The 27,933-nt window shown below is 39.2% G+C and overlaps 2 protein-coding genes across 5 annotated transcripts in view; one reads left to right on the top strand and one right to left on the bottom strand.

Annotated features, from left to right (window-relative positions):
* ATP2C1 (ATPase secretory pathway Ca2+ transporting 1) overlaps nucleotides 1–26,637 on the bottom strand; it is a 102,446-nt gene extending 75,809 nt beyond the window's left edge. The window contains exons 1-2 of one of the 4 annotated variants that reach the window (XM_027086605.1): nucleotides 26,455–26,572; nucleotides 26,013–26,194 (exon numbers count right to left, since the gene is read on the bottom strand). In XM_027086605.1, the coding sequence (XP_026942406.1) occupies nucleotides 26,013–26,018 (6 nt within the window). In that variant the 5' untranslated portion in view covers nucleotides 26,019–26,194; nucleotides 26,455–26,572. Of the gene's footprint in view, nucleotides 1–26,012; nucleotides 26,310–26,454 lie in introns of those variants that run through there. The other 3 variants (XM_027086607.1, XM_027086608.1, XM_027086606.1) reach the window with 3 other exon arrangements.
* Nucleotides 26,045–26,982, top strand: LOC113609346 (proline-rich protein 2-like). The gene is made up of 2 exons (XM_027086480.1): nucleotides 26,045–26,150; nucleotides 26,192–26,982. Exons 1-2 carry the CDS (start codon nucleotides 26,045–26,047, stop codon nucleotides 26,980–26,982), a joined length of 897 nt encoding a protein of 298 aa, XP_026942281.1.
* Nucleotides 26,983–27,933: the final 951 nt, after the last annotated feature.

Below are 27,933 nucleotides of genomic sequence, written 5' to 3'. Positions count from 1 at the left end.
TCTCTCTCTCTCTCTCTCTCTCTCTCTCTCTCTCTCTCTCTCTCTCTACATACACCATAGTTTATTCAGCCACTCTCCTACAAAGGAGATTGCACACAATGACCCATAAATAACCCTGCATATGGAATTTCATATCTGGAGTTGTACCTTCAGGGAAAATTCCTACAGTTGAAACTGATAGCTCAAAAGGCAAATGCATATGTGGGGCTTTGTTGCATATTGCCAAATTCTCAAAAAAAGTTGTACCAGTTTGCCTTATCGGGAATGTATAATATGTGTCTGTTTCCTCATACCCCTGCCAACAGGATGGACGGTTATACTTTAATTTTTGTCAATCTGACAGCTAAAACATGGTATCTCAGTGCACTTAAATTTGCATTTCTCTAATTATGAATTTAAAAACATTTCATATGTTAGGGGCCATTTTCATATGCTGGGGCGGGTGATTATCCTTAATGTATTTTGATCATTTTTCTATCAGGTTACTGTAGTAGATTCTCTCAAATTTTATATATATATATTCTCTCAAATTTTAAGAGTTATTTATATATTAGAGATCTCAGCCCTTCATCTTGATATATTGCAGATATTTTCTTCTAATCTATCAGCTGTCTTCACTATATGTTTTTTGCCATGCAAAAAAAAATTTCTTTTTAATGTAATAAAATTTATGAATCCTGTCTCTTACTTTCTTTGTATTTTGAGTCATTCTTGAAGACTCAATATTAAGAACATATTTTAAGAGCTAAAATGCCCAGTTCCATGAACTATCTGGTACTCAATAACTAAGGGTATAATGACTAAATATTACACGAGGTAGAACTTAGAAAGTAACTGCCAAACTTAACAATACAGAATCTTTAAAGAAAAAAAAAAAAACAGTATGTCTTGGTCATAATCACAAAATTCAATGATCTACCTCACACAATATACAAATATTAGATCAAAATGGAGCAGCTACCTAAATGTAAGTACTAAAAGCCATAAAACTCTCAGAAAAAAAAAGAGGATCAATCTTCATGACCTTGGATTCTTGACAATGGACTCTTAAATAAGACACCAAAAGCACAAGTAACAAAAAGAGAAAAAATAGATAAACTGGACTTCATCAAATTTTAAAACTTTTGTGTATCAAGACATTATCAAAAAAATGAAAAGACAACCTATAGAATACGGGAAGTTATTATAGATTATTTATCAATAAGGGTTTAATATCCAGAATATATAAAGAACTCCTAAAACTAAACAACAAAAATACAAAAAACCCCATTAGAAAATGGTCAAAGGACCTGAATAGACATTTCTCCATTTGTGTATGTATAAATGGCCAATAAGCACATGAAAAGATGTTCAACATCATTAGTCATAATGGAATGCAAATCAAAATCATAATGACATACTACTTCATATATACTATGATGGCCAGAATTTTTTCCTTAATTAAAAAAAAAAAGGAAAATGAGAAGTGCTGGTGAGGATGCAGAGAAACTGAAACTCTTGTTTATTGCTGATGGGACTGGAAAATGGTGCAGTTACTGTGCAAAACAGTTTGATGGTTCCTCAAAAAGCTAAACATAGAAAAATCATATGACCCAGCATTTCTACTCTCAGGTATAAACCCAATATATAATTAAAAACAGAGCCTCAGATATTTGTAGACCAATGTCTAACACAATATTATTCACAACAGCCAAAAGGTGGAAACAACCCAAGTATCCATCCACAGATAAACAGATAAACAAAATGAGGTATATACATACAATGGATTACTATTCAGCCACAAAAAGAAATGAACTTCTGATACATATACAACATGGATAAACCTTGAAAATATGCTAAGTGAAATAAGCCAGAAACAAAAGTACAAATACTGTATGAGTCCACTTACGTGAAATATCTAGAATAGGCAAATTCATAGAGGCAGGAAGTACATTAGTGGTAACCAGGTAACAGCGGTAAAGAACAGGATCACTGACCCTTTTCAAGTTTACCTATATTAGCCATATTACCTCCAACTTAAAAAAAACCTCCAAAATGTACACTTCTTTGAACAAAAGTGCTTCTTAAAAGTGCTTTATAACGCGCATTTGTAGCTTTTTTCCTACAACAATGCCGTTAAAAAAAAAAATCAAATCAATCTTACAGATTCTCCTGCCAACTTTCATCCATCTGATCCCAAGTTTTAGTAGACTTTTTTTTAAGTGTCCAATTAAAATAAGTGTTTCATTTTAATTTTCAGCACACAGAACTTTTTTTTTCTTTAGTATCTTTAGTATTTGGCATAATCATAATACAAATAAACAACAATGAATATGTTGTACTATTCTATATAACAAAGTTATCCTATTGTAGGAGAGAGACTATAGAAATAATTCACTGTTTATAAGTTCAAACTGGGTTCAATATACACAGAAATATTTTTCTGGCCCTGTCCATTTAATAATCAAAAATTTTTGCCTTCAAAACTATGTGGTATAAAAGCAACTATACTCCAATAAAAATTAATTTAAAAAAATTAAAAGGAACGTGAATTCAAGAAAAAAAACCAACTATGTGGTATATATAGATTTTAGATAGCAAAAGGGAAGTGAGAAGACTCAAGCTTTTGTCTTGCTACTGAGAACTAATTCACCTTAGAGCCATATACTCGCCTGTTTCCATCTCAGTTATCTAATTCTCAGACCCTTCTCAAAAAAGAAGCAAAAAGGAAAAAACAAAAAACAGGATAAAGGATTCAAAGCTCTTTCAGAAGGTGTAGGTAGATACACTCCCCTTTCCACTGCTTTTTCACCACTTAGGTAGGCTATTTAGTTCTCTTAAGATTTAACATTGGATCATTATTTTAAAAAATATTTTTCATATTCATAATAAAAATTTCAGCAGTAAAATAATGCATGCACGCCTTATAAATATGCAGTTGTTTCCCACGCCATAAAAGTTCTGTTGTTTTTTAACATCTTTATTGGAGCATAATTGGTTTACAGTGTTGTCTTAGTTTCTGCTGTATAACAAAGTGAATCAGCTATATGCATATGTATATCCCCATATCCCCTCCATCTTGCGTCTCCCTCCCACCCTCCTTATCCCACCCTTCTAGGTGGTCGCAAAGCACTGAGCTGCTCTCCCTGTCAGCACACAGAACTCTTTAAGCAAGATTCAGAAATAGACTCTGGCATTCATTCCCAGCTGTTGTCTGTTGAATACTGTTGTAAACCATCTGTAATCCAACAGAGACTAAAGTCTTACATAAAATGAACCAATCCAAAAAAAGAGCTCACATTTTTAATATGCTGTCTCAAAGAAAAAAAAAAAGCCCTCTTACCTAGTTAGGTTTTTTTGGTTTTGTAAAATCCACTACTCAATACTTTGCTTCTGCTAACCACGACAGTAGCTGCTTCCAAGGACACAATTAGGGGAATGAATTCCTAATCAGTACACGCTAACAAAAGCCATGTTTTGAAAAACCAATCCCCAACATGAACGAGAAGAGCAGGCAAGAAAACACCACTTTTGTATATGGATAATAAAAAGATAAAGAAAACTGGGGGATCAAGTTACACAGAAAAGCTAAGACATCATAGATTCAGTCTCCCACTTCATTAGCCAGACAACTTGATTTCTTTCTTTGTTTTTACATCTTTATTTACAATGGTGTGCTAGTTTCTGCTTCATAACAAAGTGAATCAGTCACACACACACATATGTTCCCATATCCCTTCCCCCTCGCGTCTCCCTCCCTCCCACCCTCCCTATCCCACCCCTCTAGGTGGTCACAAAGCACCGAGCTGATCTCCCCGTGCTATGCGGCTGCTTCCCACTAGCTAGCTATTTTACGTTTGGTAGCAGACAACTTGATTTCTGCACTGGTATAAGCTATTTCTTTTCCAAGCCAAAAGAAACTGGTACTGCAGTAATGCACAGTAGTTTTGAAAAGCAAAATAATAATAATAATACAAGCTAAGTTTTGACTAACTCCATTGAACAATCACATTCTAAGCCCAACCCCCAAGGAAATCATAGTTCCTACCTCACTTTAAACACTCACAACCCATGAGTATCTCTAAAAGGAATGTTACCCAATAGGAGACCATAAGAATCCTATTAGCACAATTTAGTTTGCTTTACATGTCCTAATAATGCTGCCTAACAGAGGATACAAGAATGGTGTATCCTCTATTATTAGTAACATAGATAACTGATACATTTAGTGACAACTGAATTTGGACTGACTCAGAAAGCCTCAGAGATGGCTAAATAAAAAGTCCAAACCCACATGTCTGTAAGTGGCCCACCTAGGCCAAGAAGTCTACCACTTAGTCCCCCTGCCTGAAATGCCTGCAGCATATCTCTACAGACAAGAGGAACCAGGTCCAGCCTGCATGCTTGACACCCCACTAAGCTTCAGACCCCATTCATTCCATGAGACTTTTTGTGAAAACTCCTCATAACACTGAACTAAATTACTCACCCCCTAGTATCCTACAGCTCCTCCAAATGTCTTTATCCCTCCACTACAATGTAAATTCAAAGGCTTCAAGAACTGCAGGCCACACAAACCAGTGTTGGCCATGCCTGGCACATACCTGGTTCTCAGTAACTGTTAAAAGGATAAATGAAAAATTAACAGACTTCTTTCCTAACCATTTCAACTAACACTATGCCCCTAAACAAAAACTGGACACTCCTGTAATTAAGAATTAATTAATCCCTTTAAGTTCATACTTAAACTTTCTCTTTCCTGATCTATACTGGGGGGAAACCCTCGTCATCCAAAGTAACTAATGAGTCAAAGAAAGATTAAGTGATCTAACTGCTTTCACTAAAATGTCAATGCTCTATTTGCTCCGTATTATAAATAGCTGCAGAATATTCAGATGGTTTTTACATTTGTTTATGAAAAACTGGGCTTCCTTCTATTGAAATTCATGTTCCCATGCTAAAAATATGCCCTGGAGAAGAAAGGTGAAAAATAAAAGAAGAATCAAAATCCTCTTAAGTTCCTCAGCATCTCCTTGCATAAACCTTTTATAACTTCATCAGTAACTCACATGTATGTTTTTAATTCCTTGCTTCAATTTTCAATTCTTTTATTAAGGTATAATCAAAGACACTCCAAAATGATACCACTGAACCCAAAATGGCAGAAAGTAACTTCAAAAAGTAATTTGAATGAATTTTTAGTTGTAAACCTAATGGCTTTAGCCCTAAATTAAAAAGGACAAAAATTTCCAGTTACGAGACTTTCGCAGTGCACTTGCAAGTTAAAAGATGAATTATTTGTCCTTAAAAGATCCACAAGAAATATGGTGTTTTTATTACTTTGAAGCTTCAAGTTTAAAAAAAGCCTAAAATTCCTTATTCAGTATAATAGTTTATAAATGTTATCACAGTAGTAGTTGGAAGAGATATAACAGAAAAAGAACTAGTAGTAGTAAGGGTAAAGCGATACAAAACGTTGAAAGAAACCAAAAGGTAATCCTGGAGCTCAAAAGTACAACAATTGAAATTAAAAATTCATTAAGGGGACTCAAAAGCTGATTTGAACTGGCAGAAGGAACCAGCAAACTTGAAGATATGACAATGGAAATTTAGAATTTGAGGAACAGAAAGAAAAAAGATCTAAGTGAACAGAGCATTAAGGACCTGTAGGACACCAATAAGAAGGAAAAGACAGAGAGAAAGAGCAGAGAAAATATCTGAAGATATAATGGTCAAAAACTTCCCAAATTTGATGAAACACGTCAATATAAACATCCAAGAAGCTCAACAACCTCCAAGTAGAATAAACTCAAAGGGACACACACCAAGACACATTACAATCAAAGGATAAGACAAAGAATCTTGAAAGCAGCAAGACAGAAGTGATTCATTACATACAAGGGATCATTAATAATATAAACAGATTTCTCATCACAAACTATGGAGACCAGAAGAAGGCAGACTGATGTATTTAAAGTGTTAAAGAAAAAAACTAAACTAAGAATCCTGTATCTGGAAAAACTGTCCTTCAAAGTGAGGAAGAAATTAAGACACTCCTAGATAAACCAAAGTTGAGGGAGTTCACTACTTGCCCTACAAGAAATGCTAAAGAGAGTCCTGCAGATTGAAATAAAACGACACTTGACAGTAACTTGAAGTCATATGAATAAATAAAGATTTCAGTAAAGGTAAATACACAGAAAATTATAAAACCTAGTATTGTTGAAACTTTGGTTTGTAACTCCACATTTTGTTTTCTACATGATTTAAGACACTAACGTATTTTTTCATTAGGTTTTTGGGCACACGATGTATAAAAATGTAATTTGGGTACATCAACAACTGAAAGGAGTGAGGGTGGAGATGTAGAGGAGCAGAGTTTGTATGTTATTGAAATTACACTGGTATAAATCCAAATTACGGTGTTGTAACTTTACAATTATGCAACACGATAACCACAAAGAAAATAGCTAAAAAATATATACAAAAGTCAGTAAGATAGGAATTTCAATGTTTCACTACAAAAAAATCAACTAATCACAGGCAGTAGTGCAGGAAATAAGGGACAGAAAAGCTATATGGCATACAGAAAACAAATAGGAAAATAACAGAAGTCCCTCATCAGTCTGCCTTAAAAAGGAAGGAAGTTCTGAACTATGTTACAATACAGACAAACTGAGAATGTTATGTTAAGTGGAGTAAGCCAGTCACAATAAATGACTCCACTTATATGATGTACCTAAAATAAACAAATTCATAGTGACAAAAAGTAGAGGTTACCAGGGGCTGGAAGGAGGGGGCAATAGGGAGTTACTATTTAAAGGGTACAGAGTTTCAGGCTGGGGTGATGAAAAAGTTTTGGAAATAGTGGTGATGGCTGCACAACATTGTGAATGTACTTAATGCCACTGAACTGCACATTTAAAATGGTTAAAATAGCAAATTTTGTTATTACTTACCTTACAATTTAAAAGAAATAATGTAATAATACCAAAAACCATTGACTTGTACATTTTCTTTTTATACATTTATTTATTTTATTTATTTATTTTTGGCTGTGTTGGGTCTTCATTGCTGCGCGCGGGCTTTCTCTAGTTGCCGCGAGTGGGGGCTACTCTTCATTGCAGTGCGCGGGCTTCTCATGGTGGTGGCTTCTCTTGTCGCGGAGCACAGGCTCTAGGCACACGGGCTCCAGTAGTTGCAACACGTGGACTCAGTAGTTGTGGGTCACGGGCTCCAGAGCACAGGCTCAGTAGTTGTAGAGCACGGGACTTAGTTGCTCTGCTGCATGTGGGAGCTTCCCAAACCAAGGATCGAACCCGTGTCCCCTGCATTGGCAGGCGGATTCTCAACCACTGTGCCACCAGGGAAGCCCGACTTGTATATTTTAAGTGGGTGAATTTGTATCTGAATTTACAGCTCAATAAAGCTGTTTTTAAAAAAATCTAGGACTTCCCTGGTGGCGCAGTGGTTAAGAATCAGCCTGCCAATGCAGGGACAGGGGCTCGATCCCTGGTCTGGGAAGATCCCACATGCCACGGAGCAACTAGGCCCATGGGCCACAACTACTGAAGCCCGCGTGCCTAGAGCCCATGCTCCGCAAGAGAAGCCACCACAATGAGAAGCCCGAGAACAGAAATGAAGAGTAGCCCCCCGCTCGCCACAACTAGAGAATGCCCACAGGCAGCAACGAAGACCCAACGCAGCCAAAACTTTAAAAAAATAAAATAAAGTAAAAAGTGAATTAAAAAAATTAAAAATCTAAGAACAAAGCTTCTTTATAACTGAAAACAACCTTGGTGCAAAAAAGCTTCTCATCCTCCCCCTCCCAATACACACCCAAAAAATCTTGAACAGATACAGAGATAATTTTTTTTTAATTGTGGAAAAGAGAAAAAAATGAAAAGCAGTGTGTATCTGAGAATTTCTCACAAGGGTAGAATACTAAGATTGTACAGTCTCCTGATGCCAAAAACATGATTTAAATTCTGTCACGTGCCAAAAACAGAAAACACATGGGCTAAACCTGGGTAGATTTCCGGCTAGGTGGGCCAAAAGTATTAATAACTCAGTGCCACTAGGTGTGCCACTAGGCTCTATCTGTTTAATAGTCTATCAACAACTCAAATATCTAAATAACATGCCTATCCAAGACGACATCAACTCAAAAGCCAGAGAGGGGCAGCCACCTTGCCTCATAACTCAAACAAGCTTATCAGGCTAAACCAATGGGTATAGACCATATACCACTATCTTCACATTTACAAAAGCATACATATACTTTATTAGAGATAAATGTAAAAACTAAAACTCAAAAACCAACTACTACAGCACCAGATGCTAAGGCTCCATACTGCTGAAAAGGTAAATAACATCTTAAACTGCATTATGAGAAGTACAACTTTTAAGCCAAGGGAGTAACAGCCCCAGAGTACTATCCGATCCAACCACACCCTGAGGATTCTATATTCAGTATAGAGCAACATTAGGGTCTGCCCCAAAGTGTGGCACACTATGATGACATACTATGGAAATGAGGTCTTAAGAAAACTGGTGGAATAAGTTAGGAATATTTGGCCTAGAGAAGAGAATTATGAAGGGCAGTGCATGACCATTAATTAAACTTCACTAAAAGTTTCTAAATAAATAAAGGATATGACAGGCACCTTCAAATATTTTAAGGCTGTTAAATGAAATACAACATTCTGCTGAAATTAAGGAAAGAACTAGTGTCAACAGACAAAAGTGTAGAGTTTCCAATCACCAAAAACTTTCTAGGAGAGAATACTGGTGATTTTTATATGGGGTGGGAAGTTGGTCCCCCGAACTCTAAAATTCGACAATTTGGAAAAGTGCAGGGAGATACCACTGCCTCCTATCGCCTGTGGTACTAAGGTTTCTGACAATGAACCGAGGTTACTACCTCGGTTAAGGAAGATACTGTGAAATAGCTACCTTCCACACTGAACTTTAAGTTCCAGAACATGGACCCAAAGAACAGTGGCACAATCAAGCTCCAACGCAGACCAACACTTACATATTCCTCATTTGACAAAATAAAAACTAGCACAATCGCAAATCCTATTTTTCTCCCATACTTAGAATATTTGGGAATGATACAGCAGGTTCTAAATGCTATTAAATATTTGTATCCAAGAGCTAATTCTAATCCATTTTCAGTAAAGCAATACAAATGACACACCAAAAAAAAATCCATTTACCTCTGCAGACCAACAGGGATCATACACAAAATAATCAACTTGAGAGAAAAAGACAAATCTTTTACTCCTAAACTAGTAAAAGTTCTTAATTATATTACTAAGTCATTTTTAATGATTTTTTTAAAAAAATAAAAACCCGCTCATTCTTTTTTAGAGTCAAGTAATAAGAAAGGGTTTAAAATAACAAGTGCATCTCCCCAGTCCTACTGCCCAGAAGTAACCTCTGTTAACTCTGTGTATACTGCCAGACATTTCTATGCCAATATGTTACAAGTTTTGTTTTGTTTTGCTTTCATTACAAATGGAATCACATAACCACAACTTGCTTTTTTCACTCAGTACATCTTGGACCTCTTTCTATTTCACCACACATACTGATCTGCCCCAATTTTGTTTAATGGCTCACAAAGCATTTCATTATACAGTACAGCTCCAGTTTAACTAGTCCTCCTGATGACAGACATTTGGGTTATTCCCATTTTTGCTACTATAAATGCTATTATATTTATGTTATAAATATACTATATCTTTATACAAATCTCTTTATATGCTTATTCAAGTACAGATACAAGATACATTCCTGAATGTGGAATTGTTGGGTGTTATTTTTTGTTCTGACAGCTATCACTAAGATGCTCTTCAAAGGAATTGTGTCAAATGAACTCCCAATATCTGTCAGGAGCTTCTATTTTCCCTGCAATACAGCCAAGATTAAGCATAACCACATTTTTTCATCTTTGCCAGTCTGATGAATGGAAAATGTTATTTTAATTTTCATTTCTTCATTACTGAAGTTGGTGACCTATTCGTATCTTTTGGCCTCTGCAACCTTTTTCAGTGAAACATTTGTTCATGTCCTTTGGCCATTTGTCCCTACAAGTTACTGGCTATTTCTTATAGATATAAAAAGCATTCTGTATGAAGTAGATTTTTGTCATTTGTTTCAAGTGTTTTTAATCATTGGTTTACAGTTTAGCTACTTACTTTTTTTTCTTTCTTTTTAAAATTTTATATGATCAATGTTTTGCATTATGGTTTTGGGGTTTCATCTCATGCTTAGTTTTTATAAAAAGCCTTTCTCATTCCAGCTTTACTTTTTTTTTTTTTTTTAACCAGAAGTTAGCTAACTGTCCCTCCACCATTTGTTGAATGATTGATACAGCTCACCCCAACCCTGCCCGCTAACCACTAAGTAAGTTATTCTCTGGAGAAAAGGGCAAAGAAGGGAGGAATAAAATATTACTAACTCAAACTTTTAAAGCCGTTTTGTACAGTTACCTAGAATAAAATGATACCCAAATGTTCAAGAAGATCTTATGTTTGTACCTATGTAAGAACATTACATCCTTAAAGGGCAAGTCAGCTCAATGCCTATGAAAATTCCAACTGCCTTTTTTATAGAAATGGACAAGCCGACTGATGTGGAAATACAAGGGGCTCAGAATAGACAAAACAATCTTTAAAAAAGAACAAAGTTGGCAGACTCATAATCCCTACATTCAAAACTTACTACAAAAGCTACACTAATCCAAACAGTGTGGTACAGGCACAAAACAGACACAGGTCAATGCAACAGGATTGAGAGTCTAGAAATAGATCCATACATTCATGGTCAATTGATTTTTTTTTTTTTTAAAGGAATTTTGCCTTTTTTATTTTTTTTTAAATTTTATTTATTTATTTATTTATGGCTGTGTTGCCTCTTCATTTCTGTGCCAGGGCTTTCTCTAGTTGTGACAGGCGGGGGCCACTCTTCATCGCGGTGCGCCGACCTCTCACTATCGCGGCCTCTCTTGTTGCAGAGCACAGGCTCCAGACGCGCAGGCTCAGTAATTGTGGCTCACGGGGCTAGTTGCTCCGTGGCATGTGGGATCCTCCCAGACCAGGGCTCGAACCTGTGTCCCCTGCATTGGCAGGCAGATTCTCAACCACTGCGCCACCAGGGAAGCCCTCAATTGATTTTTAACAAGGGTGCCAAGACAATTCAATGGAGAAAAAACCAGTCTTCTTAGTGCAGGGATAATTGGATATTCCATGCAAAAGAATGAAGTAGGACCCTCACCTAACACCAAATATGAAAATTAACTCAAAATGAATCAAGTGAAAGCTATAAACTATAAAATTCCTAGAAGAAAACACAGATCTTTATCACCTTGAAGCAGGCAGTGGTTTCTTAGCTATAACATCTAAAGGACAAACAGCAAAAGAAAAAAATAGATAAATTGGACTTCATCAAAATTTTAAAAGTTTGTGCTGCAAGACACGAAAGAAAGTGAAAAGACAATCTAAAATGAGAGAAATAGCTCAACTGGAGATTGGAGATAAGGGTGGCAGGGGCAGCAGTCTAGAGAAGCTTTCCGCATCACCCGGACCTACTGGAAAACCAGGAACTCTTCCTACTCTCAGGAAGCCCTTTCCTAAAGCCCTCCCTTTACCTCCTCCCCCACCCTTTCTCCCACAATTCCCCCTGCAGCCATTCTGGCTACAACTCTCGGTACAATAAGGCTGAAGCCAGAGGGGGAGTCATGCAAAGCCTGTCCTAGACACATAGAATTCCTACGTGGGATGTAGAGCCAGGGAATGTGAATTTACCAAAAAACTCTCCGGTGATTCTCATTTGCGTGCTCTAGTGGAGGAAATTGTACCACACCCTAAAAAGATTGGCAGGAACTTGAAAGTCAATTAAATATTTAGTTAAATGAAAATAATCGTTGTAAGTATGGTTACTAAATTGAATGCAAAAATCCAAAGCCAAATCTTGAGAAAGAACATTTATATAATAAATATAGCATAATAATTGAGTTTTATGACCCCAGATTACATTAGTAAAGACAGGAATTTGTGAGATGTAAAAGTGAAAACAAACAAAAATAAAACCCATAAAATGAGAGAAATATTTGCAAATCCTATGTCTGATAAGGGTCTTATAAGTGCTGCAGTAAACACCTCTGCACAAACCTGTTTGTATGCCTGTGCAAGTCCAGGTATAGTACATACTGTTACGCAGGATCCAGAATACAAAGAGAATCTTTACAACTCAACAATAAAAAACCAAATAACAAAATCAAAGGGGCAAAGGATTTAAATAAACATTTCCCCAAAGATATGCAAATAGCAAAAAAAGCACATGAAAGGATGCTTGATACCATTAGTCATTAGGGAAATACAAATCAAAACCACAATATGATACCATTTCATACCCTACGCAATGGCAAATTTTTTAAAAAAGAAAGAAAATAACAAGTGTTGGAGAGGATGTGGAGAAATTAATCAGAGCACTCAACACACTGCTGGTGGGAATGAAAAAATGATACAACCTCTGTAGGGGTTCCTCAATAAATTAAACATAGAATTACCATATAAGCCAGCACTTCCACTCCCAAGTATACACCCAAAAGAACTGAAAACATATTCACACAAAAACCTGTACACGAATGTTCACAGCATTATTATTCATATTAGCCAAAAAAGTAGAAACAACCCAAATGTCCATCAACTGATAAATGTATAAACAAAATGTGGCATATCCATACAATAGAGTATTATTTAACCAAAAAAAAAAAAAAAAAAGAAATGATATATGCTATAACATGGCTGAATATTGGAAACATGCTAAAATGAAAAGAGTCAGACACAAAAGGTCACATATTGTATGAATCCATTTACATGAAATATTCAGAATAGGCAAATCCAGAAACAAAAAGTGGATTAGTAGCTGCCAGGGTTGGGGAAAGGAGAGAACAGGAAGTGATTGCTAATGGGTAAGGGGTTTCTTTCGGGGGTAACAGCAATGTTCTGCAATTAGATGAATACATAACCTTGTGAATATACTAAAAAACAATGAACTGTGTACTTTAAAATGCAGATTTTACAGTACATGAATTATATCTTAGAAAAGAAAAACAGTAAAGGACAGGATCCACAAAATAATTTAAGTCATGATTTACCCCAGCAATAAAAGAATTAGTATTCAGTCTGTAGGTGACTTTGGGTCTAAAACTATGCATCCAGAATAAAGAAGATTAATTGGGGGACTGATTTCAAGCACTTATAGTCATGGGACCATACATAGAACAACCTTCCAAGTGCAGATGTAGAAATGAGAGCTGTAACTAAGGAACCAGATGAGCAAGCCCAAAAGAATGATCTCCAGAGTACAGTTCCTTTCAAGTAAACTACTATGAGCCAAAGCACACTACAGCTCTACCTAACTTTAATCAAATCCAGCCCTTTTATGAAGGTATATTCATTACAGATATGGAGGAGGGATATGATCACCATTTACTTCAAAAGATTTAAAAAATTAAAAATCAAACAGGATGTGGAAAGAAACTAAAAGAGAATACAAACAGTTAATAAACATAATTTTATTACAAATGAGTAACAACCTTACAGAAGTAGGTCGGGAAGAAAAGAACTAGCCTAAGTAACTTTGGAAAACAGATTTAGACTGTACTGTAAAGCTGAAGACAAATACTGTACTCTAGTTTAAAAACGTGTTTCTCAGTCATCAGCAACATGGCAGAGTGAAAAGCTCCCTTTGTCTCTCCCTTTCAATCTACAACCAGTAAAACAGCCACAAAGCAACAAAAAGTGCCTCTGCCCAACACACCAGGACGCCGGAGAATTCCACACATTAGTACACATAAAGGTGAGTGGACTGGAACACACAGGGGAGGTGCTGCCTGCAGTGCCCACCCTACCACCTCAGCAGCTGAGCCCTCAGCCCCAGAGAAGCCAGTAATAGCAGGGGAGGCAGTACACACAATGCGATTCCAGCCTCCCGGCCTCAGCAGTCCCCAGATTAACTGGGCAGCAGCAGCTGTGGGGCCTGAGATGACACCCCTCCAGCCACTGAAGCACCCATATCTCCACGCCCCACACCCTACCTGCAGTAGCTGAGCTCTCACACCTTACAACACCCGACACAGCAGAGGCATCTGTGCAACCTCAACTCCCCCCACCCACTTCCTTTCCCCTCCCACAGCAGCGGAGCCTGCAACTCAGGGGATCCCGGACGCAAACGACGAGCCCACCATTGGGGCGCACCACCAGGTAGCGACACCATAACACCAGTGACACTAGCAGAAGCAAGGTACCAACAACTCTGGAGGCACAAGAGGAAATAATGACAGCACTGAAGCCACACCTCCGACAGAGGTGGTGGAGGATGGAAAGTGCTCAGAATCCAGCAGAAAGGCGGTCACCACTTCAAATGCACTGGCAGAGGAACAACTCATCAAGCACCGTGAATAACCACAGTAACACTGTACCACAAAAAAGAAAAGGACAATTCTCTAGAAACCAAAATTAAAGTCACAGAATATTGCAATCTGGTAGAGAATTCCAAACAGCTGTCCTGAAGAAACTCAATGAGCTACAGGAAAACGGAAAGCACTTCAATGAGCTCAGGAATAAAATTAATGAACAGAAGGAACACTTTACCAAAGAGACTGAAACTCTAAAAAGGACCCAAACAGATATTCTGGAGCCGAAGAACTCAATAAACAAGATGAAGAATGAATTATAAAGCACTGGAAAAAGAGCAGACCATATAGAAGAGAGAATTTCTGTCTCAAAAACAGAAATCTAGAAATGATACAACTAGAAGAGGAAAGAAATAAGATACTTTAAAAATGAGGAAATTCTACAAGAGCTATCAGACTCTTTTAGGAAGGGCAACATTAGGGTAATAGGTATGCCAGGAGAAGAGAAGGAGAAGAAAACAGAGTTTATTTAAAGAAATAATAACTGAGAAATTCCCAAACCTGGGGAAAGGAACCAGATATACAAGCCCATGAAGCTAAGAGAACACCTAATTACCTCAATGCAAAAAGACCTTCTCCAAGACATATTATATTAAAATTGTCAAAAATCAATGACAAAGAAAGAATTTTAAAGGTAACCTAGAAAGGAACCCCACTCAGGCTACCAGCAGATTTCTCAGCAGAAACGCTACAACCAGGAGGGAATGGAATGACATTCTCAAAACACTGAAAGATAAAAACTGTCACTCAGGAGTACTCTAGCCAGCAAATTTATCACTCACATATGAAGGACAAATACTTTCCCAGACAAACAAAAGCTGAGGGAGTTAATCAACACTAGACCTGCCATCTACCAGAAACAAAAAGGCAGAAGTACATAGAACTTCCAGTAAGGTGACAGACTCAGAAAATTGCAACTCTTTATCAGAACAGGTTCTTAAACACTTTATTATAGCAAAAAGGTTAAAGGGAGAAAAAAAAGTAGAAAAAATAACTATAGCAACTTCAATTTGGTAACAAACTCAACATAAAAAGGGTAAATTAATTTGAGACAACAAAAACACATAAAAAAATGATGAAAACTGTATAGGTAATTACTTCATCTTACTAGAAAAAAAATTTTTTTTAATGTGTTTCTCACAGGGGAAAAGGTTAGCAATTCTGAAACTACTTTTGTGTGTGTGCACAAAGATTGAACAAATAAGTAAATACACTGTGGATGAGAACAGATTTCTTACCTCTGGAGAAGGAAGTAAAAGGAAAGGGAAAAAGCTGGGGGGGTGGGGACTGGAATGAACCCTGAGGTATGGGATTGGAACTGGCAGCATCAGTATGAACTCATGGTTTTTAATCTACATGTATATGGATAGATAACGAAATAAAAATATATTTTATGTAAATTACAAATGTGTATTACTATACATGTATGTGCTAGCTCTGTCTACTGAGAAGACTTAGAAACAGTAACACCCCAACAGTACTGAGCACGCCTGGCACCCAAATCTTGGTTTCTAGATACCACTCTCCAATAAAATGAATCTGCCTCCTTTGGAAAAACGGTTGATTCCATGGCTGGCGCAAACAGGAAAAACATGAGACGTATGGGGAACACACTGTGGTACCAGAAAGTGAATTAGTACCCACAAAATGATGGGTACGCTGTAAAAAGGACACAGCAGGCAAATTTGAATGTGTTCTCAATAACCAAAGCTGGAACAATTTGAGCAACAAAACACTGGATTTTAACCCACATGGTAAAATAAATATCCACAGATCCATGTAAATAAATAGTTGGACCATTGGTAAATGGAGGAAAAAGGACAATTCTTCCTTAACAGAACTGCAATTAATAAACATAGAAGTAATGAGGGTGTAGGAGTTCTAACAGGTCTCCCCAAGATGTGCCACTTTGGCATGTGGATTATTTTGAGCTAAAGGCAATAGAGGGACTTCCCTGGTGGTGCAGTGGTTAGGAATCCACCTGCCACTGCAGGTGACACGGGTTTGACCCCTGGTCCAGGAAGATCCCACATGCCGCAGAGCAACTAAGCCACTAACTGTGCACCACAACTACTGAGCCTGTGCTCTAGAGTCCGCGAGCCATAGCTACTGAAGCCCACGTGCCACAACTACTGAAGTCCACGCGCCCTAGAGCCCGTGCTCTGCGACAAGAGAAGCCACCAAGATGGGAAGCCCTCACAACACAACGAAGAGTAGCCCCACTCGCCACAACTAGAGAAAGCGCACGCACAGCAACAAGGACCCAACGCAACCAAAGATAAATAAATAAATTTATTTATTTATATTTTTTAAAAAAGTATGATGAGATGCAGGATGTTTGCAGTTTCAAAGTACCTCCTCACAAGAGGAAGATATTAATTACAAATGAATTATTACAAGTGAAAAATTACATTTATTATTAAACATACAACTACTGTTTTTTAAAGCCTTCAGCTAGCACCAATTATTTTACCAGTAATATCAGAATTTAAAAGACTGTGGTCCTCCTCTGTTAAAGGAATCACTGTCCTTGAAATCTATGGACTAGCCAGTAATTCAACCATACAAACAAATGATAGATTCCTTAATTCCTTCTCCTACTACCTCCTATGCCAATGGCATTCATTTCAGGCAGCAGTTTATTGATGGACTTAATTTTACAGGCTATGGCAAACCAACCCCTCATGAAATCAAAAACATGACTGTGGCCTTCTTCACACCCTGTACTTACCTGACCTAGAGGGCTACAGGTACAACAGGGAGCTGTGCAAGCCTTTCCAGCAATTTGTGGTCAGATACAACTTAATGGCATCAAAAGCTACCAACTTTGAATCCTATAGATTTAAGTTGAATGAGAATTTCTTTGCTGCCACAAAATCAGCTTTACTTTATTAATCTCATGTGATATATGGGAAAATTAATGCATAGGGAGACAGAACTGATTTTTTTCCTAAAGGAAAGACTCCTCAAAGTACCAGCAAAGGACTCCTCAAAAATGAGAATGCCACACAACTATGTACATGTAAATAAACATTAAACACAGTGAGGCTATGATTAGAATGCATTTTCAAGGGAATGGTCTCTTGTATTAGAATTGAAAATACATGTGTCCTGTCCCTAACATGAGTGGAACAGACAGTGGTAATGTCCACACTTTACAAAAGAGAATAAAAAGGTACTTGACAAGCAAAAGAAAGCCACCTATCTGAAGGAAAGTGCTGACTTCTGAGAGGACCCTACCTGAAATTCTGTAAATGGATAAAAAGGTAAAGGACATCACAGACATATGAGGTCTGGCATTTTCCAAAACAAGTAACTCAGAACACTTCAGTCTTAATTTCAAAGAACAGTAATACTGCTTTCAAATAGTAAAAGTTCTGAAAGCAAGTAAAATAATGAATTTAACCTACATGATTAGGTAAAAACTTTTAATCCAGATTTTAACATTTTTGCCTACTGATAGAAACAAATCATGAAATACTCAAACCCCAAGCCAAAGTAGAGTCAAAAATATAAATTGATGAAACCATGAGAAAAGCATTAAGATAATAAATGCAACTATAGTTTTGCTAGGCATCCCACTCGTCTCAGAAAAATATGTGAAGCCTTGAAATTAGAAGTTGTTTAAAAGACCAATGACAAAAATAACTTCCTTAAATCTATTCATCAACCAAGGTAAAGGAAATTAGTATTTCCTGAGCAGCTTTTTCATGCCAGGCACTTACACATCTGCCCTATTTGATCCCAAAAAGCCTGAAGTAGAGTCATTATTATCTATTTATAAGTGAGGAAATCAGCGCTTAGAGGAGCTAACTTCCTTGCCTTTGGCTAGAACAATGTTTCTCAATCACAGCACCACTGACATTTGGCCAGGTAATTCTTTGTTTTGGTGAGGACAGGGGACTGTCTTGTCAATCACAGGATGTTTACCAGAATCACTGGCCCCTACCCACTGGATGGCAGAAGCATCCTCCCACAGTTGTGATTAATAAAAACCTCTCTAGACATTGGAAATGTCCCACAGAGGGCAAAACTGTCCCCAGCTGAGAACCCCTGAGTTACAGTGAAGAAGGCAGTATTTTCATTCAACAGACAAGGGCTACGTGCCAGACCCTGTTCAAACTGAATTAGGGACAACTGAGGGTCTTTGCCCTCGAGAGCTTGCTTTGAACCCTGGTCTTCTAGCCCAAGTGGTGTTCGATTTTAAAACAAACCTCTCTCCACACACAGACAGTGTGACCTCCCACACCCTCCCTCTGGCCAGTGCCCACGTGAGCTCACTCCTTCAGCCAGTCAGCAGCACCTCCACTCACCCACCTGCACTGGCTCAACAGTTTGTAGTCACTTCTGACTCAACCCTTCCCTTCATTCCCTGTTATCAAGATACTGCCCAAGCTCTGCTTGTTTTACCTAGGAGTAAAATGTCTCTCTCATCCATCCCTATCCTCCATTCCCATCATTCTAATGTAGACACAAGGCCAACTCCCTGCCTTTTTTCTACTACCAGTAGAAATCAGAAGAATTTCACCTCTCTTGGTCCCTCAAATGAATTAAGGGTATACATCAAGATATCATAACTGAACTACCAACCTCTAGGGTAGGGGGCTGGCAGATATCAAAGAGTAGTCGGCAAAGACCACATCCTCCTTTTCTGGAGTGGGAAAGGAAACTGAAATTTCCCATCCCATCACAGACACTTTCACTCAGATGTTAACTTGCAGTAAAGAGCAGCCCTGACAAGCATTAAGAAAAGGACACAGGAGAGATCAGTTCACGTGCCATTAAAAAGTGGCTCGCATGCTATTTCTGGCACTTGTGCCATGCACCACTTTTGCCTGCTCAAGGGAACGGAGAACTGACACTCAAGAAAGAAATAAGGTAAGATTCCCAAAGAAAGCATGAACCAACTAGCATTTCTGCCCCTCCCAATGTTTAAACCCAGAGGTAGGTACAGCAAACATTCCACTAGGGAAACTCTAAAACAGATAGTCAAACAAAGTCTAGTGAAATAACTGCATACAAACATATATATTTATATATATATACAACACATTCATAACATAATACACAGCACAAAAACGTTAATTTATTTATACTGTAAATGAAAGGCTTTAAGATGAGAAAAAAATCCAGGATCTGTTTTAAAACTTATCTCTCAGGACTTCCCTGGTGGTCCAGAGGTTAAGACTCCACACTCCCAATGCAGGGGGTCCGGGTTCAATCCCTGGTCAGGGAATTAGATCCCGCATGCTGCAACTAAAATCCCACACACCACAACTAAAGATCCCGCACACAGCAATGAAGATCACACGTGCAGCAACTAAGTCCCAGCGCAGCCAAATAAATAAATAAATATTTTTTTAAAAAATAAAGTTGATCTCTCTCCTAGGCAGAGAACAGAACTTCATTATATTAATGGTTCTTAGGAGTGCTTTGTCCTTTTTGACTTTAAGACATCACAATCAAAATAACTTTAAATCCAGTATCTGAAATTCACAACCTAATCAAAAGTCTTAATTTATACTTCACAGTTTCAAAAAAATAATGATCAAGAAAAGTATTATGGGTAACATCCTAAATACTTCTGCCTTATTATTTCTGAGTTTTCCTGTAAAGAACTGAAATCAAACACCAGTACAGGGTAGCAAATATATTCAGTATCAGGGTCCTATTGCTATTCCAACTTTATCAGGTTATTCATTTTATGTAACTAAATAAATAAATGAAAATAATTTCTACAAGGATCCTTCAACGTCTCAGAGTTTTCTGAAAGAATAAAGAATGTGTTGTGCTAAATTTCTGTTATTTCCTCTTGGGAGACACAAGTTTAGGTCAGTAACTTGATGAAATGATCAAAAGTCAAGCCAAAAGACCTCCCTTTACCAAGAAATTATCATTAACAGGAATATTAAAGACATAATTCCAATTCACACATTCTCTAACATCTGATGCAGGAAGAAAGAGATTGAAGTTGAATTAGATGCCCAGTTACAACCATCTTAAAATGATGTTTCTGACCCCTGCTATTACTGTCTTTCTCTGTCCATAACCTATGATAGCCTTGTAACATTTCATTCAATTTTTTTCTAAATGTATCCAATACGCTTAGTCTAAACTAATCTAACTGAACACAATTTGAGTAACTCGGCCCTCCTTATCCACAGGTTCTTGTGGCAGATTCAACCAACTGCAGATCAAAAACACTAAAAAAAATTCCAGAAAGTTTCAAAAAGCAAAACTTGAATTTGTTGCATGCTAGCAACTATTTACATTGGTTTTTACAACTATTCATATAGCATTTAGATTGTATTAGGTATTATAAGTAATCTAGAAATGATTTAAAGTATAAGGGAGGATGTGCACAGGCCATACGTAAATTACTACACCATTCTGTATAAGGGACTTGAGCATCCTCAGATTTTGATATCCGTGGGGTTCCTGGAACCAATCCCCTGATACTAAGGAATGACTGTAATTCTAAGATGTATACCTTTGTCAATATTAACTTAAAACCTTGAAGACGGAAGACATATTAACCAATGCATATAAATACCAGCCATATAAAGGAAATTGCATTGACAGCCTGACATTTTTTTTTTCTGAGAAATCCTTTCCTGTATGAAATGATGGCATTAACCTAGAGTTCATCCAACCAGTTTTTACTCTACCGCCTTTTATTAACACTTGTCCATATGAAAACTGTAAAAATAATCTTGTCACAACTGATGCCTGAAATCACTATAAAAAGAACCTGTTATTTAACAAAGTAAACATGGGAGGAACTTTTGAACATACAAAGAGATCTTTAAGATGTTACATGTAACAATGGTGTAATTTAGAATTTTCCCAGCTAACTTTACCATCAAGCTAAGGTGTTCTTTCCAGCTTTAAAACAAAAATTGACCTTGTTAATAAACAGATTACGGTTAACCAAGATCTCAAAAGAAAATCAGCCTTGAGCTCCAAGGGAAATGTTCCCTAGGAGACTATTCTGATTGATACTGCTTCAGTTAACAGAGTTGAGTTCTAATGACATTAAATGAATAATAAAAACATTAAGACATATCACGTATTTAGGACTCAACTGTCAGGAGACTACTACTTACAAATATTCTCTGCAGCATCCTTCCTCTGGGTTAAATTACTACAGTTTATCAAATGCTATCATATAATCTTTTAGTTTCAACTCTTTTCTAGAAATACTGATTAAGAATATTATTTTATCAACAAAACTGCAAACATTATAAATTATATTTTCCACACCTAAAGATATAAAATATTTTTATAACCTGGTTTCTTATTTTTAGTTAAAGAAATACAATTAATATGGTTTCTCATCCCTTTTTCCTTACAGTTCCTCCAACTATCCTAACACAATCTTTTCTTAACATATTTCTAGTGACTAACAATTTGAACTCGAGTAATAAACTATTTTAAAAAGTAAAGTGTAGGGGCTTCCCTGGTGGCGCAATGGTTGAGAGTCCACCTGCCGATGCAGGGGACACAGGTTCGTGCCCTGGTCCGGGAAGATCCCACATGCCCCAGAGCAGCTGGGCCCGTGAGCCATGGCTGCTGAGCCTGCGTGTCCGGAGCCTGTGCTCCGCAACGGGAGAGGCCACAACAGTGAGAGGCCCGCGTACCGCAAAATAAATAAATAAATAAATAAATGAATAAATAAATAAATAAATAAATAAAAAGTAAAGTGTAAAGAAACGTACTATCATTTTCACATGCTATCCAAAATGATCAGGGGAATTTATTCTAGAGGGATTAGCCATGCCTCTAACCTTAAATTAAGCATGTCCTAAAATCTTGAAGATCATTATATTTCTATATTTAAGGCTATGTTAAATAGTTTCATGTGCATTAAATTTATAGTGTTTTTTCTATGAAACAGACCAAATTTATTCCAAAGAAAAAAGTCCATTACTGGGAAGGAGAAATTATTTGCAAATTTCTCCAGCTAGAAATATCTTTTCTAATAAGCCATCCCTTTAAACATACAAATGATTAATTTTTAAAACATCAGATGAAGAGCCATTTACTTGTGCATCTCCAATTCCTAAATGGTATCTGTTTAGATCTGTGATAAACATGCAAAAAGGAGTTCCAAAGGATGTGGATAAAATCCTAACCCATGAATGGAAGTCTAGAACCAGTCCCTGAAATTCCAGGAAACTAATACTTCAGATACTTCTAGTGACTGACTCTAAGTATTCATGATGCATCCTGGAGGCTAAGGCTAAAAATTGATCAAGGTTTGCCAAGAAAGTTTAAATGGGCCATGGGAGAAAGGTCCAGAAGAACTGAAACTGAAGTACCAAAAGAAATTAAGCACCGTGGCTGAAAGGAGCCACATGGATGAAGTTGCAGACACGGCACACTCCCTAAGGACCTCCAGGCTCCCACTCCCAGGGCCACTAGCAATTCCATCCTATGCACACCTAGAGGTAGGCGGAACTTACCTACACACCAACTGAAGGAGTCTCTGTTTCTGGGGAACAGCAGCAATCACTCAGTCACTCAGCAGGCTAACTGTGTATCAACCATCCTTCTCAGGCACTTTATTACATACCAGGCTTCATTCTTTCCTCACACCCACCCTCCAAAAGAGGTCATTATCCCATTTCCAGATGGGAAAACTCAGCAGCTAAAAAAGCTGAGAAACACAGTAACTCATGAGATATTTATGAGAGGAAAAAAATTACCTATTCGGATTCAAATCCAAGCCTGTCTCTTTCTACACTGTCCTCTGGTTTGTTGGTAGAGCCCCAACATCTCTGCGGGCTTAAAGCCTTACACTATAGAAAATTCTGCACTTAAATCCACCCACTCCCTAACAATGAAAACTTCACACACAGCATTTTGGCCACTACTGTACCCCCTTTCAACATTCAATGTCATGGGCTTCCCTGGTGGCGCAGTGGTTAAGAATCTGCCTCCCAATGCAGGAGACACGGCTTCAAGCCCTGGTCCGGGAAGATCCCACACGCCACGGAGTAACTAAGCCCGTGCACCACAACTACTGAGCCTACGCTCTAGAGCCCAGGAGCCTCAGCTACTGAAGCCCGTGCGCCAAGAGCCCGCGTTCCGCAACAAGAGAAGCCACCGCAACGAAGAGAAGCCACTGCAACGAAGAGGAGCCCCCGCTCACTGCAACTAGAGAAAAGCCCGCGCGCAGCAACAAAGACCCAATGCAGCCCTAAATAAATAAATAAATAAATAATTTTATTAACCAAAAAATCATTCAATGTCATAACAACATTAATGGCAGGTGGCATATTAGTATGCAAACACTGGGCTAGGCTATTTACAATTAACATTTATTGAGCATTACTATATATGCCAGATACTATTCTAAATGCTAACAACCTAAATGCTACTAATAAGGTAGGTTCTATCAATATCTTTATTTCACAGGTAAAGAAATTGAAGGACAAAATGCTTACTAATGTGCGCAAGGCCAAATGATGGTAGGTGGGGATCCAGCATTCAAATCAAGTTGCCTGGTTCCACAGTGCATGCTCTTAAATGCTAGCCATCCTCTCTTCCAAGAGAATTTACAGAGTTTCTCATTTAACCCTCCTAACTATGTAAGCCAAGTATTACCAATCCCGATTTATAGATGAGGAAACAGAGGCTTAGAAAGGTTAATTTGCTTAAAATCACACAACTTTTGGTGGTTAAGGTATAATTCCAGTCTGTTTTTGTTTCACACCCCTAAGATGTTACTATATCTCATATAAAAGAGAATACTAACTGTAAAAAGGAAAGCGACAGTAATCTATGTATTTCAAAATGGCCAATTGGTTTTGAAAATTTCTAGGCTATATACAAGTTCTTAAAAATGTTTAAGAAAAGAAAAAGAGGTGTTATGGTAATGAGAAACTGACCAAAATGGCCTCGATCATTAATAGGCGGAAAACCTCCACTAGTTTTTAAGAATTGTATACTCTTTTACTATGAGGCCAAATCATTATTTGGCCATAGAGTACAGAGACTCAGACACAAGCGTGCACCATGCTCCCATCTCACAACCACTCCCTACCACCTGAACAGACAATGAGAGCCAGCTTTATTAGTCATGCTCCTTTTCCTAAGAGATCAAGAAACAGAAAAGCAACATCTAACAATCCACTGACTTTAGGCTACACTCTTAAATCTGGTAACATTCTAAAAGCAGAAGCTCAAGTTTAACATGTTATTTAAGATTCAACTACCAAGAAACAGGTATATGAATGCATTTAATATTCTTTGTCTCTTGTACAGAAAGGATCTGCCTTCCTTCAATCTATAAACTAAAAGACAAAATGGAAAAAACCTCAGAAAACTGATTTTCCATACCATCAGACAAAAAATATTGCTTTCGAATGCTGTTTCTAAAGATCCAGTTAGACAGTAAAAGTCCGCTGCAGTTATATACATGAGTATTTCAGAAAATGTCTTCCACAAATTATCCATCGAGAATAAAATTAAGCAAGATAATCATGCCTTTCATCATATTTCCCTCATATCCCAGATGTCTCAGATAGCAAAATAGGTTATTGCATATAAGAAAAGTCTATTTTAAAATAACTAGTCCTACTTAGATCAAGCTTACATTTTCAACAACAGAAAAACAAATTAGAAAGCAGCCAGCAAGCCCAACTGCAGCTCCTTTGTACCAGATATAGATTTTAAAAACCAAAGATACATGAAAACAAAATGTAATTTGTAAATATCTTTCATAGCAACTTACAGCCCCACTCAAAAAAAAAAAAAAGGAATAAATGAAAAAAGATTATCACACAGAAGTCAGTCCAAAGAATAAGTGTGCTTGTTTCAGGAGAGGAAAACATTGATTCAGAGTTGTTCAATGCTTTTAGAAAATAATCAGTGTATGAAAAGCATTAAATATTTTATAAGGCCAAAGGAATCAAGTAACATGTGAATGATAATCCAGTGCATTTGCAGCATACAGTGGACAAACAGGTTCCACTGTCAACCTCCCAAAGCATGTTTTGAAATGAGAAGGAACTTTAAGAAATCACCTCATAATATTTCGTTAAAATCAGAATTGACTTTTGTGAACTGAAAAGCAACGAATTTTTCCCCAAAGCTGCATTTAATAAAAAATCGTTTTCTTTCTTATAAACGAATCCAGTTACACCAAATCAAGGCTTGATATGCAAATACACAGGGATGCAATGCAGAGCCTTCCCTCCCCATTTCCACTTCCCCTGGAGTGATTCCTCTCTCAGAGACTATGGAAACATGCAGATGCCATCTGAAATGAAAACTTCCTTTCCATCCCCTAAGCTAAAGAAGCAGGTTCCTCGGAAAAGCAGAATCAAGCTCAGTCACCCTACAGAACCTTAATTTCCGAAACGCCCTATGTTACCAAAATAAAAGCCAGATATCCTAGGAAAGCAATTCCTTGGACACTTCACAATCAAAGGAAAAAATAAAATCAGAGAATTAAAAAGGTGGCGAAAGACAGACAACTTAAAAGCCAACCACCACACCCTCAACTCCGCGCTGCAACCCGCCTGCCGGGGGCCTTTACCTTCATCTTCCATCGAAACTGCACTTGGGTTGATGGCTACAAAGTCTTTAGTGTCAGCCACGGCCACACTGGGAAGAGAGAGGAGAGGAGGACAAGAAGAGAGGCCCCCGGAATCCCAGGCCGTCACCCCCGCTCCCGGCCACGCGACCCGCGGCTGCGCCCACCACCCCTAACAGCAGCATCTGCAAGAGAAACCGGAGAAGCGGCGCTGACGGGTGCGGGAAGGGACGGCCGCCCACCGCCCCCCAGGCCCCGCGCCCGCCCCCTGGCTGCCCGCATCCCCCCACTCACGCCGGCGGGGCGGGGCAGCGCCCCGGAGACGCCCCCAGCCGGGTACCCCGGACGCCCCCAGGACCTGGAAGTTTCTAGAAACGGGGGACAAGAGGTAATCCGGGCGCCCCGCAAAGCCCCAGACCCCTTTTCTAGACTGCGGGGGACTCACCCGCGCTCTCGCGGGAGCGGCTCGCCAAGCGGCGGCGCCGAACGGGCGCCTCTCCCGGCGTGGGGGCGGCAACCGGGAAGGCGGGCGGGGCGGGATGGGCAGCAGGTGAGGGGACTGGCCTCGGGCGGCCCGGCGGCTCGGTGCGGCAGTGCTAGTCTGCTCCCGCCTCCGCCTCCTGGGCTCCGCCCTCCCCACCGCCCGCCGCCCCGGCGCGCCCCGCACCCCGGGCCCGCCCCGCACTCCCGGGGCCAGGCGGACCGAGCTTTGTCGCCACCACTTCCGCCGCGAGGGGCGCGCGCGCAGGCGCACTTGCACGCCCGGGCACGAACGGCGGAAATGAGCGGAGCCCGACCGCCCGCCCCGAGGGGCTTCGGCTGGGGACGCCAGTCCCGGCCCCACCTGCCCTGCGGCGGCCCCTTGGCCACCCCGGAGACGTGCCCGGCGTTTCTACGCTCCCGCCGGGCGCAAACGTGGGAGAGCTGCCAGCTTCCACGCGCCGGCCGCGCGTCCTCAGGAAGCAGCCGCTAGCCCGGACCGAACGGGCAGGCGCAGCCATGTTCTGGGCCCACGAGGTGTCTGAGCGACCCGACGATGCAGCGGGAAGCCGCTCCCGCTGGGCGGCCGTCACAATCTGGGCAGGTGACGCGGGGACCCCGCTGCCTCACTTGCAAGCCAGTCACGGTTGCTCGGCGCTGACCGCGGGGCGGGGCCCCGCGGGCCCACTTCCCAAAGTTCCATCCCGGTGGGGGTTTGCCTCAGCGCCCGCGTGCAAGGAGAGCTCAGGGGAGGGCTTTGCATCCGTTCAAGTGTGCAACCAGAGGGGCTGGAACAATTAAAAGCCTCGCGTCCCCAGATGGAAGCTGAAGAACGGGCATTACCTTCAGCCGCAGGTTCTCTTTTGCCTCTTGAATTTTTCACTTGCTCAGCACCTAACCCAGACCCCCAACAGGTCACTTTTTATAGACCACTGAGTTTAATAATCCTTGTCAAGCCAGATAACAGCAGACGTTGAACCTAAGTCGTCGCGCACCCAGATCCACTAGAGGGCAGGTCTACACCTGCTGAGTTCCAGCGCATCCTGCAAAGAACTCAGGGGACAGGATAACAAACGGACCGGGTTACCTGTTCTGTTTGGCCCAGGTTAAGTGGAACTAGTCTAGGATCAAAAATCCTGGGCAGGTTTCTTGATTGAAGAAACATTGAGATTTTATTCGGCAAGGTCACTTTTAAATTTCAGAAGTGAAACCATAAAAATCAAGATGAAACATTTCGAGTCTCCGAGTTACTATGTATATGACCACCTTTGGCTTGCATGCCTAATGATTTTTGTCCACTTAGTGGTGATACACATAAGGCTATGATTCGTGCAACAGTGAATGTGCTATCTCTTGCCCAGTGCTGTAATCAATTTGTAATGATTATTACTATACTTACTGGACCTTGACACCACCACAGCATCACATTAAAAACACAAGCAAG

This window comes from Aethalodelphis obliquidens, unplaced genomic scaffold (genome assembly GCF_003676395.1).
Source record: "Aethalodelphis obliquidens isolate GAN/ISIS:26980383/991018 unplaced genomic scaffold, ASM367639v1 scaffold56, whole genome shotgun sequence".
Classification (NCBI taxonomy): Eukaryota; Metazoa; Chordata; class Mammalia; order Artiodactyla; family Delphinidae; genus Aethalodelphis; species Aethalodelphis obliquidens.
The sequence above is the reverse complement of the archived record's forward strand: the minus strand, read 5'-3'. Positions and strand labels throughout refer to the sequence as shown.